The 17,392-nt window shown below is 31.1% G+C and overlaps 1 protein-coding gene across 1 annotated transcript in view; it reads left to right on the top strand.

Moving 5' to 3' along the window:
- The window catches only part of LOC132736635 (SCO-spondin-like), a gene marked incomplete at its 3' end in the record, with an annotated part of 66,679 nt that overhangs the window by 34,524 nt on the left and 14,763 nt on the right, over positions 1 to 17,392 (top strand). Inside the window, exons 3-10 of the mRNA XM_060723800.1 lie at positions 306 to 476; positions 2,156 to 2,326; positions 3,991 to 4,161; positions 6,621 to 6,791; positions 8,453 to 8,623; positions 10,287 to 10,457; positions 13,962 to 14,132; positions 15,416 to 15,541. Of these exons, the coding sequence (XP_060579783.1) occupies positions 306 to 476; positions 2,156 to 2,326; positions 3,991 to 4,161; positions 6,621 to 6,791; positions 8,453 to 8,623; positions 10,287 to 10,457; positions 13,962 to 14,132; positions 15,416 to 15,541 (1,323 nt within the window). The remainder of the gene's footprint in view (positions 1 to 305; positions 477 to 2,155; positions 2,327 to 3,990; positions 4,162 to 6,620; positions 6,792 to 8,452; positions 8,624 to 10,286; positions 10,458 to 13,961; positions 14,133 to 15,415; positions 15,542 to 17,392) is intronic.

Genomic DNA, 17,392 nt, shown 5'->3' with positions numbered 1-17,392 from the left:
ACTTCTGGTCGGAACAGAATAAAGGGCCATTTCTTTTGTTATTTTCTGATGATAACTGCCTGGAAGCTATAAAAAAAGATTTACCACTTGCTAAATATGATAAACTAAATAGGATTGACATAATAATACAATATTTTCCAGTTAAACCATATTTTTAGATAAGAGATTCAGGGACATTTTAGCCCTCTGGTGTTTCTGATGTTGAATATATATTTTCAGAAAAGCAAATCATCAATTATGAGGAATGAATGCATTAAAAGAACAATAGCTTTTAAAATAACATATATATATTTATTTTTTTAAAGTGAATGGTGGATGGACTCAATGGACAGCATGGGATGATTGTTCAGTCACATGTGCTGGAGGAACACAGACCAGGTCTAGATCTTGTACAAACCCTCTACCACAATATGGTGGTGCACAATGTTCTGGAAGTGGCTCTGATTCTCAACAGTGTAACACTGAAAACTGTCCAGGTAATATTTTATCTGTTTTATATTTGGTAATATTTGTGAAAATTGGTAAATTATCTTAAAGGATTGCATAAATGTTCTGGTAGTGATTCTCAAGGTCAACAATGTAACTCTCAAAACTGTCTAGGTAATATTTTATCTGTTTTACATTTGGTTATGTTTCTGAACATTTGTAAATTATCCTAAAGGATTGCACAAAAGTTCTGGTAGTGATTCTCAAGGTCAAAAGTGTAGCTATCAAAACTTCCCAGATTATATTTTATCTACATGTATTTGATAAATGCTAATATTTGTAACAAAAGAAGATTCCTAAATAGAATTATGTACAATGAATTGACTTAAAGAGATTTAAAATCAAAAAATATTTAGCTCACCAGAGAACAACAAGCTCAAGATGAGCTATTTTGATACCCATAAGTCTGTGATGGTAATATTTTTACCTAAACAACATCATCTCCTAAACCACTTGGCCAGGAGTGATGAAACTAAGTAGAAATTGTCATATGTTGGTCCTTTATAAAAAAAGAATGCTTAAATTACTCCGTCCATTGAACAGTGCAAGATGGCCACAAAAGCTGCAAAAAGAAAGAAGCTGAAAAACAACATCTCCTCTTAAACTTTACTTTGTAGATTTGATGAAAAGTCCTTGATCAATTTGTGTTCGTCTGTTGAAGAATATGATCACCTAAGTTTATTAAATAAAAATCTTTAAGCTACATACTATGTCAGAACTTTGTAGATTTTGATATCACAAAACAGGAATGGTCTTGGGAGGTCCTCTCAAATTTTTAAATGGTTCAATTCGGTTAACCAAGATGGCCACCAGAGCTAAAAATAGAAATACCTTTTGAACAACGTTATCTCCTCAATCATGTGGTAGATTTCTATGAAACTGTACAGACTGATCATCAGGTACCGGTAGTCCTTTTTAAAAAAAAATGCTTAAATTGTTCAAGTTTGTTGAACAAGACTGCAACCAGTGCTAAAATAGAAATAAGCTTTATCATTATGGCATCTTCCTAGTGGCTCGATATATTTTAATGAAATTCTATAGAAATGATCCATAATTGGTCATTTACTTTAGTTGTTCAAATGGACTTTGTTTGTCAAACAATACACTGCTATACCTGAGCCATTTCCATATCCAAGAATTGTACGTTATAAAATTCAACTTAACTTATGGCTGTATACCAAAATATAACATTTAAATGTAGTTGAAAGACCATAATTAACTAAAAACTTTGAACATTCTCTTGTTGCATTTTAGCTGGTCTGTTACAAAGAGAAAGTCTAGCTATTGTGATTGCTGTAGTTTTGTCATTGGCATTAAAACATTACGAAGTTGCTCATATTATGACAGTATCCTAAATTTGTTAACTTCCTTGTAAATTTAATGTAGAAACAAGACTTATATAACATTTCCATAACCACTCTGCTGGTTTAGATGAACTAAATAGGATTGACATAATAATACAATATTTTTTTCATTTAAAACATATTTTCAGTTGAGAGATTCAGGGACATTTTGACCCTTTCAAGTGTTTCTGTTATTGTACATATGTATCTTCACATTGACTTTTGCTCCTTGTATATCAATTAGCAAATTATCAATTATGAGGAATGAATGCATTCAGAGAAAATAACTACTGAATTTACTTTTTTTTTATCTTTATTCATTAAAGTTGATGGTGGATGGACTCAGTGGTCAACATGGGGTGTTTGTTCAGTCACATGTGCTGGAGGCACACAGACCAGGTCTAGAACTTGTACAAACCCTCCACCACAATATGGTGGTGCACCATGTTTAGGAAGTGGTTCTGGCATTCAACAGTGTAACACTGAAAACTGTCCAGGTAATATTTTATCTGTTTTACATTTGGTAATATTTGTGAAAATTGGTAAATTATCTTAAAGGATTGCATAAATGTTCTGGTAGTGATTCTCAAAGTCAACGATGTAACACTAAAAACTGCCCAGTTAATATTTTACCTTTTTTACGTTGGGTAATATTTGTGAAAATTGGTAAATTATCTTAAAGGATTGCACATATTTTCTCAAGGTCAACATTGTAACTCTCAGAACTGCCCAGGTAATATTTTATCTTTTTAACAAATGCAAATTTTTGTAGCAAAAGTAGTGCATTTTAATTATGAATTGCACAATTAATTGACTTAAAGATATTAAAATTAAAAATTATTTAGCTCACCAGAGAACAACAAGCTCAAGATTGAGCTCTTTTGATTCCCATAAGTTTGTCATCTGATGTTAATATTTTTAGCTAAACATCATCATCTCCTAAACCACTTGGCCAGGAGTGATGAAACTATGCAGAAATTGTCATATGTTTGTCCTTTATTAAAAAAAGCTCAAATTACTCCGTCCACTGAACAGTGCCAGATGGCCAAAACAGCTGAAAATAGAAATAAGCTGAAAAACAACATCTCCTCTTTAACTTAACTTGGTAGATTTGATGAAAAGTCCTTGATCAATTAGTTTTAGTCTGTTGAAGGAGGCCACCTAAGTTCATGACATAAAAATCTTTAAGCTACATACTATGTCAGAACTTTGTAGATTTTGATAACACAAAATAGGAATGGTCTTGGGTGGTCCTCTCAATTTTTAAATGGTTCAATTCGGTTGATCAAGATGACCACCAGAGCTAAAAATAGAAATACTTTTTGAACAACATTTCGTCCTCAATCATGTGGTAGATTTCTATGAATCGAAACTGTACAGACTGATCATCAGGTACCGGTAGTTCTTTTTAAAAATTGCTTAAATTCATCCAGTTTGTTAAACAAGACTGCAACCAGAGCTAAAAATAGAAATAAGCTTCATAATTATGGCATTTCCCTTGTGGCTCGATATATTTTGATGAAATTCTATAGAAATGATGCATAAGTGGTCATTTAATTTAGTTGTTCGAATGAACTTCGTTTGTCAAACAATACACTGCTATACTTGAGTCATTTCAATATCCAAGAATTGTACATTATAAAATTCAACTTAACTTATGGCTGTATACCAAAATATAACATTTAAATGTAGTTGCAAGACCATAATTTACTAAAAACTTGAACATTCTCTTGTTGCATTTTTAGCTGGTCTGCTACGAAGAGAAAGTCTAGCTATTGTGATTGCTGCAGTTTTGTCATTGACATTAAAACATTACGAAGTTGCTCATATTATGACAGTATCCTAAATTTGTTAACTTCCTTTTAAATTTAATGTAGAAACAAGACTTAAATAACATTTCCATAACCACTCTGCTGATTTAGATGAACTAAATAGGATTGATATAATAATACAATATTTTTTTCATTTAAAACATATTTTCAGTTGAGAGATTCAGGGACATTTTGACCCTTTCAAGTGTTTCTGTTATTGTACATATGTATCTTCACATTGACTTTTGCTCCTTACTTGTTTATAAAAAAGCAAATTATCAATTATGAGGAATGAATGCATTCAGAGAAAATAACTATTGAATTAACCATTTTATCTTTATTTATTAAAGTTAATGGTGGATGGACTCAGTGGTCAACATGGGGTGATTGTTCACTCACATGTGCTGGAGGAACAAAGACCAGGTCTAGATCTTGTACAAATCCTCTACCACAATATGGTGGTGCACAATGTTCTGGAAGTGGTTCTGATTCTCAACAGTGTAACACTGAAAACTGCCCAGGTAATATTTTATCTGTTTTACATTTGGTAATATTTGTGAAAATTGGTAAATTATCTTAAAGGATTGCATAAATGTTCTGGTAGTGATTCTCAAGGTCAACAATGTTACACTAAAAACTGACCAGTTAATATTTTATCTCTTTTACATTTGGTAATATTTTTCAAAATTGGTAATTATCTTAAAGGATTGCACATATATTCTCTAGATCAACAATGTAACTCTCAAAACTGCCCAGGTAAGATTTAATCTATTTAACAAATGCAATTTTTTGTAGAAAAAGTAGTGCATTTTAATTATGATTTGCACAATTAATTGACTTAAACATTTTAAAATTAAAAATTATTTAGCTCACCAGAGAACAACAAGCTCAAGATTGAGCTCTTTTGATACCCATAAGTTTGTCATCTGATGTTGATATTTTCCCTATACAACTTCATCTCCTAAACCACTTGGCCAAGAGTGATGAAACTATGCAGAAATTGTCATATGTTGGTCCATTATAAAAAAAACGCTCAAATTACTCCGTCCACTGAACAGTGCCAGATGGCCACAACAGCTGAAAATAGAAATAAGCTGAAAAACAACATCTCCTCTTAAACTTAACTTGGTAGATTTGATGAAAAGTCCTTGATCAATTTGTTTAGTCTGTTCAAGGAGGTCACCTAAGTTTATTACATAAAAATCTTTAAGCTACATACTATGTCAGAACTTTGTAGATTTTGATAACACAAAACAGGAATGGTCTTGGGTGGTCCTCTCAAACTTTTAAATGGTTCAATTCGGTTGATCAAGATGGTCACCAGAGCTAAAAATAGAAATACTTTTTGAACAACATTACCTCCTCAATCATGTGGTAGATTTCTATGAAACTGTACAGACTGATCATCAGGTACCGGTAGTCCTTTTAAAATATATTGCTTAAATTGTTCCAGTTTGTTGAACAAGACTGCAACCAGAGCTAAAATAGATATAAGCTTCATAATTATGGCATCTCCTTATTGGCTCGATATATTTTGATGCAATTCTATAGAAATGATCAATAAGTGGTTATTTATTTTAGTTGTTCAAATGGACTTCGTTTGTCAAACAATACACTGCTATACCTGAGCCATTTCCATATCCAAGAATTGTACGTTATAAAATTCAATTTGACATATGGCTTTATACCAAAATATAACATTTTAATGTAGTTGCAAGACCATAATTTACTAAAAAAAGACTTGAACATTCTCTTGTTGCATTTTTAGCTGGTCTGTTACGAAGAGAAAGTCTAGCTATTGTAATTGCTGCAGATTTGTCATTGGCTTTAAAACATTACGAAGTAGCTCAAATTATGGCAGTTTCCTGAACCTGTTAACTTCCTTGTAAATTTAAGGTAAACCATGGGTAATGCATTACCTCCACTTTGAAGAGTATTCAAATAGGCTAGAATCGCTTGTAAACTACATTGAAATTGAGGGGCGTGGGTTCAAACCCCAGAAGGGGCAACTTTTTTTTCTTTCTTTTTTTCTTTTTAACATTTTTTATGTATCTCTCTGATCCCTTATGGAAGAAAAAAAGATTGATTTTAATAACATAATTATTTTAGGTATTTTTTTGGTTAAATAATGCCAAAATTTATAACAAATATGATACCAGATATTTTCAAAGTTCGATAAAATAAAAACTACACGGTAAAAGTATTTTATATTTCGCATGATCAACTAATATACCTTTGAAAAAATTTAGGCAAAGTTTGAAAACAGACCCTCATTTCGATAAATTTTAGGGATATTTTGAATAAGGCATTTTAGATAGGGAAATGGTAAAATTAGTGTTAAAGGTGGGTGGGGTAGGGTTACATTTTTATACATTTTAAGAACATTTTGTTTAGAACCAAACATTTTGGTTGTGTAATGTGTTACTTGAATGTTATTATTTGTTTCTAAACAATGAGCAATAGAAAAACATTTTTATAATGATGATATTACAGATTATTTACAGTTTCCTCATTTCTGAAAATAAGCCCTTCAAATGGCAAGGTCTTAGTTAAGAAATATATCCATAACTCATAAACCACACGGTAAATTTTATTTAAATTTTGCATACAGGTGACCTTGAAGACATATAACTGTCCTATGTTGTCAATTTTACAGTTCTTTATGGTGCCCATTACCCATGGTCTACCTTAATGTAGAAACAAGACTTATATAACATTTCCATAACCACTCTGCTGATTTAGATGAATTAAATAGGATTGACATAATAATACAATATTTTTTCATTTAAAACAAATTTTCAGTTGAGAGATTCAGGGACATTTTGACCCTTTCAAGTGTTTCTGTTATTGTACCTATGCATCTTCACACTGACTTATGCTCCTTACTTGTATATCAAAAAGCAAATTATCAATTATGACGAATGAATGCATTCAGAGGAAATAACTATTGAATTAACCTTTTCATCTTTATTTATTAAAGTTAATGGTGGATGGACTCAGTGGTCAACATGGGGTGTTTGTTCAGTCTCATGTGCTGGAGGCACACAGACCAGGTCTAGAACTTGTACAAACCCTCCACCACAATATGGTGGTGTACCATGTTTTAATAGTGGTTCTGGCATTCAACAGTGTAACACTGAAAACTGTCCAGGTAATATTTTATCTGTTTTACATTTGGTAATATTTGTGAAAATTGGTAAATTATCTTACAGGATCGCATAAATGTTCTGGTAGTGATTCTCAAAGTCAACAATGTTACACTAAAAACTGCCCAGTTAATATTTTATCTCTTTTAAATATGGTCATATTTGTGAAAATTGGTAAATTATCTTAAAGGATTGCACATATATTCTCAAGGTCAACAATGTAACTCTCAAAACTGCCCAGGTAATATTTTATCTTTTTAACAAATGCAAATTTTTGAAGCAAAAGTAGTGCATTTTAATTATGATTTGCACAATAAATTGCATTAAACATTTTAAAATTAAAAATTATTTAGCTCATCAGAGAACAACAAGCTCAAGATTGAGCTCTTTTGATACCCATAAGTTTGTCATCTGATGTTAATATTTTTACCTAAACAACATCATCTCCTAAACCACTTTGCCCGGAGTGATGAAACTATGCAGAAATTGTCATATGTTGATCCTTTATAAAAAAAGCTCAAAATACTCCGTCCACTGAACCGTGCCAGATGGCCACAACAGCTAAAAATAGAAATAAGCTGAAAAACAACATCTTCTCTTAAACTTAACTTGGTGGATTTGATGAAAAGTCCTTGATCAATTTGTTTTAGTCTGTTGAAGAAGATGGTCACCTAAGTTTATGACATAAAAATCTTTAAGCTACATACTATGTCAGAACTTTGTAGATTTTGATCACACAAAACAGGAATGGTCTTGCGTGGTCCTCTCAAATTTTAAAATGGTTCAATGCGGTTGATCAAGATGGCCACCAGAGCTAAGAATAGAAATACTTTTTGAACAATATTCCCTCCTCAATCATGTGGTAGATTTCTATGAAACTGTACAGACTGATCATCAGGTACCGGTAGTCCTTTTTAAAAATTGCTTAAATTGTTCAAGTTTGTTAAACAAGACTGCAACCAGTGCTAAAAATAGAAATAAGCTTTATCATTATGGTATCTTCCTAGCGGCTCGATATATTTTAATGAAATTCTATAGAAATGATCCATAAGTGGTCATTTACTTTAGTTGTTCAAATGGACTTCGTTTGTCAAACAATACACTGCTATACCTGGGCCATTTCCATATCCAAGAATTGTACATTATAAAATTCAACTTGACTTCTGGCTGTATACCAAAATATAACATTTAAATGTAGTTGCAATTGATTCCATAATTGATTAAAAAACTTGAACATTCTCTTGTTGCATTTTAGCTGGTCTGTTACGGAGAGAAAGTCTAGCTATTGTGATTGCTGCAGTTTTGTCATTGGCATTTAAACAATACAAAGTTGCTCAAATTATGACAGTATCTTAAACTTGTTACTTTCCTTGTAAATTTAATGTAGAAACAAGACTTAAATAACATTTCCATAACCACTCTGCTGATTTAGATGAACTTAATAGGATTGACATAATAATACATTATTTTTTCATTTAAAACATATTTTCAGTTGAGAGATTCGGGGACATTTTGACCCTTTCAAGTGTTTCTGTTATTGTTCATATGTATCTTCACATTGACTTTTGCTCCTTGTATATCAAAAAGCAAATTATCAATTATGAGGAATAAATGCATTCAGAAAAAATAACTATTGAATTAACCTTTTTATCTTTATTTATTAAAGTTAATGGTGGATGGACTCAGTGGTCAACATGGGGTGATTGTTCACTCACATGTGCTGGAGGAACAAAAACCAGGTCTAGATCTTGTACAAATCCTCTACCACAATATGGTGGTGCACAATGTTCTGGAAGTGGTTCTGATTCTCAACAGTGTAACACTGAAAACTGTCCAGGTAATATTGTATCTGTCTTACATTTGGTAATATTTGTGAAAATTGGTAAATTATCTGAAAGGATTGCATGAATGTTCTGGTAGTGATTTTCAAAGTCAACAATGTAACACTAAAAACTGCCCAGTTAATATTTTATCTCTTTTAAATATGGTCATATTTGTGAAAATTGGTAAATTATCTTAAAGGATTGCACATATATTCTCAAGGTCAACAATGTAACTCTCAAAACTGCCCAGGTAATATTTTATCTTTTTAACAAATGCAAATTTTTGAAGCAAAAGTAGTGCATTTTAATTATGATTTGCACAATAAATTGCATTAAACATTTTAAAATTAAAAATTATTTAGCTCATCAGAGAACAACAAGCTCAAGATTGAGCTCTTTTGATACCCATAAGTTTGTCATCTGATGTTAATATTTTTACCTAAACAACATCATCTCCTAAACCACTTTGCCCGGAGTGATGAAACTATGCAGAAATTGTCATATGTTGATCCTTTATAAAAAAAGCTCAAAATACTCCGTCCACTGAACCGTGCCAGATGGCCACAACAGCTAAAAATAGAAATAAGCTGAAAAACAACATCTTCTCTTAAACTTAACTTGGTGGATTTGATGAAAAGTCCTTGATCAATTTGTTTTAGTCTGTTGAAGAAGATGGTCACCTAAGTTTATGACATAAAAATCTTTAAGCTACATACTATTCAGAACTTTGTAGATTTTGATAACACAAAACAGGAATGGTCTTGGGTGGTCCTCTCAAATTTTAAAATGGTTCAATTCGGTTGATCAAGATGGCCACCAGAGCTAAGAATAGAAATACTTTTTGAACAATATTTCCTCCTCAATCATGTGGTAGATTTCTATGAAACTGTACAGACTGATCATCAGGTACCGGTAGTCCTTTTTAAAAATTGCTTAAATTGTTCCAGTTTGTTGAACAAGACCGCAACCAGTGCTAAAAATAGAAATAAGCTTCATCATTATGGTATCTTCCTAGTGGCTCGATATATTTTAATGAAATTCTATAGAAATGATCCATAAGTGGTCATTTACTTTAGTTGTTCAAATGGACTTCGTTTGTCAAACAATACACTGCTATACCTGGGCCATTTCCATATACAAGAATTGTACATTATAAAATTCATATTGACTTATGGCTGTATACCAAAATATAACATTTAAATGTAGTTGCAATTGATTCCATAATTGATTAAAAAACTTTAACATTCTCTTGTTGCATTTTTAGCTGGTCTGTTACGGAGAGAAAGTCTAGCTATTGTGATTGCTGCAGTTTTGTCATTGGCATTTAAACAATACAAAGTTGCTCAAATTATGACAGTATCCTAGACTTGTTACTTTTCTTGTAAATTTTATGTAGAAACAAGACTTAAATAACATTTCCATAACCACTCTGCTGATTTAGATGAACTAAATAGGATTGACATAATAATACATTATTTTTTTCATTTAAAACATATTTTCAGGTGAGAGATTCAGGGACATTTTGACCCTTTTAAGTGTTTCTGTTATTGTTCATATGTATCTTCACATTGACTTTTGCTCCTTGTATATCAAAAAGCAAATTATCAATTATGAGGAATAAATGCATTCAGAAAAAAATAACTATTGAATTAACCTTTTTATCTTTATTTATTAAAGTTAATGGTGGATGGACTCAGTGGTCAACATGGGGTGATTGTTCACTCACATGTGCTGGAGGAACAAAAACCAGGTCTAGATCTTGTACAAATCCTCTACCACAATATGGTGGTGCACAATGTTCTGGAAGTGGTTCTGATTCTCAACAGTGTAACACTGAAAACTGTCCAGGTAATATTGTATCTGTCTTACATTTGGTAATATTTGTGAAAATTGGTAAATTATCTGAAAGGATTGCATGAATGTTCTGGTAGTGATTCTCAAAGTCAACAATGTAACACTAAAAACTGCCCAGTTAATATTTTATCTCTTTTAAATTTTGTCATATTTGTGAAAATTGGTAAATTATCTTCAAGGATTGCACATATATTCTCAAGGTCAACAATGTAACTCTCAAAACTGCCCAGGTAATATTTTATCTATTTAACAAATGCAAATTTTTGAAGCAAAAGTAGTGCATTTTGATTATGATTTGCACAATAAATTGCATTAAACATTTTAAAATTAAAAATTATTTAGCTCATCAGAGAACAACAAGCTCAAGATTGAGCTCTTTTGATACCCATAAGTTCGTCATCTGATATTAATATTTTTACCTAAACAATATTATCTCCTAAACCACTTGGCCAGGAATGATGAAACTATGCAGAAATTGTCATATGTTGGTCCTTTATAAAAAAGAATGCTCAAATTACTTCGTCCACTGAACAGTGCAAGATGGCCAAAACAGCTGAAAATAGAAATAAGCAGAAAACAACATCCCCTATTGAACTTAACTTGGTAGATTTGATGAAAAGTCCTTCATGTTGTCCTTGATCAATTTGTTTTAGTCTGTTGAAGGAGGTCACCTAAGTTTATAAAATAAAAATCTTTAAACTACATACTATGTCACAACTTTGTAGATTTTGATAACACAAAATAGGAATGGTCTTGGGTGGTCCTCTCAAACTTTTAAATGGTTCAATTCGGTTGATCAAGATGGTCACCAGAGCGAAAAATAGAGATACTTTTTGAACAACATTACCTCCTCAATCATGTGGTAGATTTCTATGAATCGAAACTGTACAGACTGATCACCAGGTACTGGTAGTTCTTTTAAAAAGAATTGCTTAAATTCATCCAGTTTGTTAAACAAGACTGCAACCAGAGCTAAAAATAGAAATAAGCTTCATAATTATGGCATTTCCCTAGTGGCTCGATATATTTTGATGAAATTCTATAGAAATGATCCATAAGTGGTCATTTACTTTAGTTGTTCAAATGGACTTCGTTTGTCAAACAATACACTGCTATACCTGAGCCATTTCCATATCCAAGAAGTGTACATTATAAAATTCAAATTGACCTATGGCTTTATGGCTGTATACCAAAATATAACATTTAAATGTAGTAGCAAGACCATAATTTACTAAAAAAACTTGAACATTCTCTTGTTGCATTTTTAGCTGGTCTGTTACGAAGAGAAAGTCTAGCTATTGTGATTGCTGCAGTTTTGTCATTGGCATTAAAACATTACGAAGTAGCTCAAGTTATGACAGTTTCCTGAACTTGTTTACTTCCTTGTAAATTTAATGTAGAAATAAAACTTATATAACATTTCAATAACCACTCTGCTGATTTAGATGAACTAAATAGGATTGACATAATAATACAATATTTTTTCATTTAAAACATATTTTCAGTTGAGAGATTCAGGGACATTTTGACCCTTTCAAGTGTTGTTGTTATTGTACCTATGAATCTTCACATTGACTTTTGCTCCTTACTTGTATATAAAAAGGCAAATTATCAATGGGAGAGTTTCTAGATAATCCAGCAGAGTTATCTCTGCAGCGCCCCTGACAAATAAGAGGTATACAACTCTGCTGTATAGCTGGTTTACATTGAATTTCAATGGGAAAAAGCAGTTTTTGTAATCAACTGATCTAATTAATAAGCTAAAGTTTATATTTCCAAGTAAACTGATTAACACTAGTCTTAGTATCATTATGGTGAATTATTGTTGTGTTCCACTTTGTAATTGGTTTTGAGGGTTTCATTTTCCACAAGATAAAAGATTAAAGAGTAAATGGAGAGTAGCAGTAAATTTAGAAGGGTGTGATGGTAATAAAATGAAGTTATGGTCACGCACATTTGCCATGCCAATAATGATCAAATTGTCATAATAATTAATAATAATAATCACCTATTGATCATCAAGAACAAAATTAATATCCAGCACCCGTTTACTATATAAAATTATATTTATATAGTAATAGTAATTTGCTTGTTGCCTGTAGTCAGAGACAGGTGCATAACATCAAAACTGATACATGTTGAACGGGTAATAGGATTTTCAAAGCAATTGAAAATTCTAAAATCAAAACTTCCTGCAGCTATAATTAAACAGGGGTCACATATTTTATACGTCTTTTTCATGATTTTAAATTGTTGACAAACTAGCTTGATTGTAGAAAATATTTAAGTGATTTGACATACCTACTAGAATGGAATGTCATGAATCGTACAATACGTAGTTGATACTCATTAACAATAAAGACAGATATATAATGTGAAAATTTTATTATTTCAGACACACATTATCATGATTATGTCACGTTTTAATGCACAAACAAGTATATCTTGCCTTTAAAGATCCTGTATGTTTTGTGATTGATATTGTTACTGTGTGTATACCACACTTGCAAAAAATTATATATGTATATAATTATGCAAATCAAACAATTTTCAAACATCGAAGAATATGTAAAATGTGTACTGCAAATATTTGCGCACATAACATTTAATCAATTAATTACATGCATTCATTTCTTATTGGAAAAATTGAATTAGAATTTATAGAAAATAAATTTCTAATTATCTCCATTAATTTACATGAAATGTTAAATTGGGTAATATCTTTATAAATAATGCTTATTGGACCTTACAAAATTGACAAATCTTTATTTGAGCATCATATTTATGAAATAAAACCATGAAAATATGTGTTACAGGATCTTTGAACATGTAATAAAGTAGCAGAATGGGTTCTCCCTTAAAGTCTTAATTTCTGTCACACGTCTCCAATCTGTAAAAAATATGTAACTAGATGCATTTTATTTACTAAAGAACAAATTTGAAGCAAGAAACTCTATATGATTATATTTATTTGAAGCATCATAAATTTATAGATATACCAAAAAAGATTATATCAAACATATAGTATAATTCACTTTAATTAGTTCTACGTAAATAAAATGTATTTAAAGGCATTGTATTTTAAAAGTGTTGATTATTTTCCAAGTTCATTTTCATACTGTTATTCAGTCTACATAGTACACTTGTACAGTTGAAAAATAAAGCCGTTTATATGTTTGTAAAAGATTTAATGTAATATATTCAATTTGTTAAATATGATTAGCTTAATATTAAATGATAAAATCTTCTTTTATTCCTGCTGCTGAAACCCTTTGGTAATTAACTATTTCTTTAATTTAACAACTGACCAGACGCAATACTCAGAAACTTTCTATTAATCTCTGTGTTTACATCAAGTGGCCATAGTTTGTATACCTCTTATTTACTACTTCCGCTTATCAGTAGAGTGTGGGAAACTCCCCCATTATGAGGAATGAATGCATTCAGAGAAAATAACTATAATAATTGAATTAACCTTTTTATCTTTATTTATTAAAGTTAATGGTGGATGGACTCAGTGGTCAACATGGGGTGTTTGTTCAGTCTCATGTGCTGGAGGCACACAAACCAGGTCTAGAACTTGTACAAACCCTCCACCACAATATGGTGGTGCACCATGTTTTGGAAGTGATTCTGGCATTCAACAGTGTAACACTCAAAACTGTCAAGGTAATATTTTATTTGTAAATTATCCTAAAGTATTGCACATATATTCTCAAGGTCAACAGTGTAACTCTCAAAACTGCCCAGGTAAAATTTTATCTGTTTCATAAATGCTAAAATTTGTAGCAAAAGTAGCGTTTTTAGTAGAAATATGCACAATTCATGGACTATTTAAAGAGATTTGCATAATAATTGTTTAGGCTCACCAGAGGACAAAGAAACTCATGTGAACTTTAATAATACCCTTGTGGTGGTCATCTGTCGGTTACAATTTTAATTATGCCGCATCCTCTGCCAATTAATAGTGATAAAACAATACAGACATGATTATTTGTGGGTCTTCTCTAATGGTTCCAGTCCATAAAACAAGTTGGCCACCAAATCTAAAAGAAGAATAAGTTTAAAGAAACAACATCTTCTCGTGCAGCAATGATCATTGCAAGTACTTTATGAAAATTGCTTAAATAAAAAAAAACATATTTTATCTGATTAGCAATTACAGTAGAGCATTCATAGAATTTTTTGACAAAAAAAACCCTTAAAAACTTACAACATAATATCACAGGAAAGTCACAAAAAGTTGTTTTCAAAAATTAGTAGTTCAAATCAAATTAATTTTGCCTTCTTTCTAGAAAAAGGAATGTCAATTTGTGTTTCGGATCAGAATTAGACAACCATTTGATCCATATTCAAGAAACTTCATAAAATACATGATCATGCTAGGCTGATGTATCAAGGTAAAGGTCATACTGACCATGCATTACCATGTTTACACTTGATGAGAAGTGCCACGTAAAACTTCATTATCCTTTTACAATAATGTGTTACGTGATAAGAGGAAATGATGTATTATTGTAATCAAAGGGCTACAATGTGGTATTTTCTGATCTTTGCAATCTGACTCTTACTGACTATCTGTATGTATTTTCCTGTATAATTCTATTTTTATATACTATAATTCATCTTACACAGCGACTGCGTTTAGATGTTTTTCTATAACAGTTTGAGATTGATACAAAAAAAAGAATGTTGATTTATCTTTAGGTTAGTTTGTTTTCAGTCAGTAACTTAGACAACAAACTTCATAAAATACATGATCATGCTAGGCTGATGTAAAGGTAAAGGTCATACTGACCATGCATTACCATGTTTACACTTGATGAGAAGTGCCACGTAAAACTTCATTATCCTTTTACAATAATGTGGTAAGTTAAATCTTAGAATGATAAGAGGAAAAGATTTATAATTTCAAAAGTGTAGTAAATATATATATGACGTCTAATTTCCAGTGATTCCTTTTGGGCAACCATGTATTATATTTGGGGACAAGTGTGAAGGGCCAAATACTGAATGTAGAAGTTCAACTTGCCAATGTGTATCTGGATATTATTGGAATGGAAATAACTGTGTTATAAGTATGTGTTTATTTAATAAATGTTTCTTATGTACATTATTAATCATGTGATACGGATGTTTCATGACTTATTTCCGGGTCATTTTAAAAATGTGTCTGAAATTAACATAGCAGTATATAACCTAGTATGCTAATATCTACAACTTACAAATATTATGATACAATTTGTATACTGTGACAATGCCTCATCATATAAAGAAAAAATGTTTTTAAAAAAGCGGCTGATTAAGTTGCGGAAGCTTCACGGCCGGCAACATTGAAAAGTCTGACCTACTTTAATTTAGCATGCTAAGTAATCGTCTCTAAATTTGGATAATCAAAATGAACCAAATTATCACACTTCAAAAATAATTGCGAGTAGGCAAAGATTTGAAGAAGAAAAGTTATTTCCGAGCAATTATTTTCTTACAAATGCATATAATGACAGTTAATAAACAAAACTTTTAATGACAGTTAAAAACAAAATTGTAACTTTTAAGCTTATCATAATATGAACTTTTCCTTGAGACACATGACTGACAGGCACTAGAGATCGTTTGCTGCACTAGAAGTGTCAATCGTCACTAACGGGCAGCCTGTTTATGAATTTAAAAGACTTTGCCAACCTGCATACGTGAACAACTGCTAGATAATTGTAGTCGGAGTCATTTGTGCAAACGGTTGTTTACAAGTTTTCCCAGTATTGATTGAGAAATGTCATATATATACCAAACAGTCAACCGTTATGTGTATTACTAAACTGTCTTGGGAAATTGTTCTGACATCAACAGGTTAGAATAATTAACTTATGAATATAATTGCATATTATTTAAAACGTTCTTGCTGCAAATAAGTTTCAAATTTCTATTGTTTACACAAATATCTTCTCTGGAACGGTCGGCTAATTTCTGTGACAATCCCGGATGTCCATGACGTTATGCAAGATTTAAATTATAAAACAAAAGGATTTTATTCTGTGATAGTCAAGCTGGAATATGACTTCAAAGAATCTGTACATGCTTCTTTTGTGTGACAAAGAGAAACCGCCTTAATGTCAGTGATTTATTTTTTTCTCAGTTAAAACTTTGTTTTCAATATTTGTATTGATGCATCGATTACATGTATGTATTCTGTATTTCAAACTTAATTCATCACCTCCCCTTATTGTTGACATGCTATTGTTCAGTTGCCTATTTTTAAGGTGTAAACTATCAAATTATATAGGAAAAGCAGTTAAATAAGCATAAATGCACATTGTGTCACCTAACAACTTTTATTTACTAAAGAAAAAGTAAAAACAATAATAACAAAGATTTAATTCCAAACAACCATGGCTATCAAAAATTGATATTTCATAATGAAAAGCAGAAAAGAAAGTTCCGGAAACTCATGCAATCCCTGTATGAAATTGAAGGAAAATTTAGCGAATCTACTTTTTGCGATATTCATCATGATTAAATCGAAACTTAGATATTCGCGAAAAAAAACCTGATATACATACAAGTCAATCAAGCAGATTTAATTAACACATTTAAAAAATGGAAATAAAACAATAACAAATTTAATGGATAAGTGATGGCAGATCTGATGATTATTTCTTAAGGGCCTATTTAAAGTCTTGATCATACAAAAAGTATTGTCACCTAGAACCATTAACATCTTACTATATTTAACATTAAGCAGGAACTATATTAAATTCGCATTGTTATTGGCAGATTAATAAATAATAATTTAAGCTTGACACATTAATATGAAATAGCTGGAATAATAATATTGAAGTACACTATTAAATGAATAAGAAAATTTAAAGATTAAGTGACACAGAGAAGTCAATATAGATAGATTATACATTAAAGTATTCGGCGTTAATTTT

The sequence above is a fragment of the Ruditapes philippinarum genome, unplaced genomic scaffold (genome assembly GCF_026571515.1).
Source record: "Ruditapes philippinarum isolate M1 unplaced genomic scaffold, ASM2657151v2 ctg5846_1_1_1_1, whole genome shotgun sequence".
NCBI lineage: Eukaryota > Metazoa > Mollusca > Bivalvia > Venerida > Veneridae > Ruditapes > Ruditapes philippinarum.
This window is presented reverse-complemented; position numbering and strand designations above follow the sequence as displayed.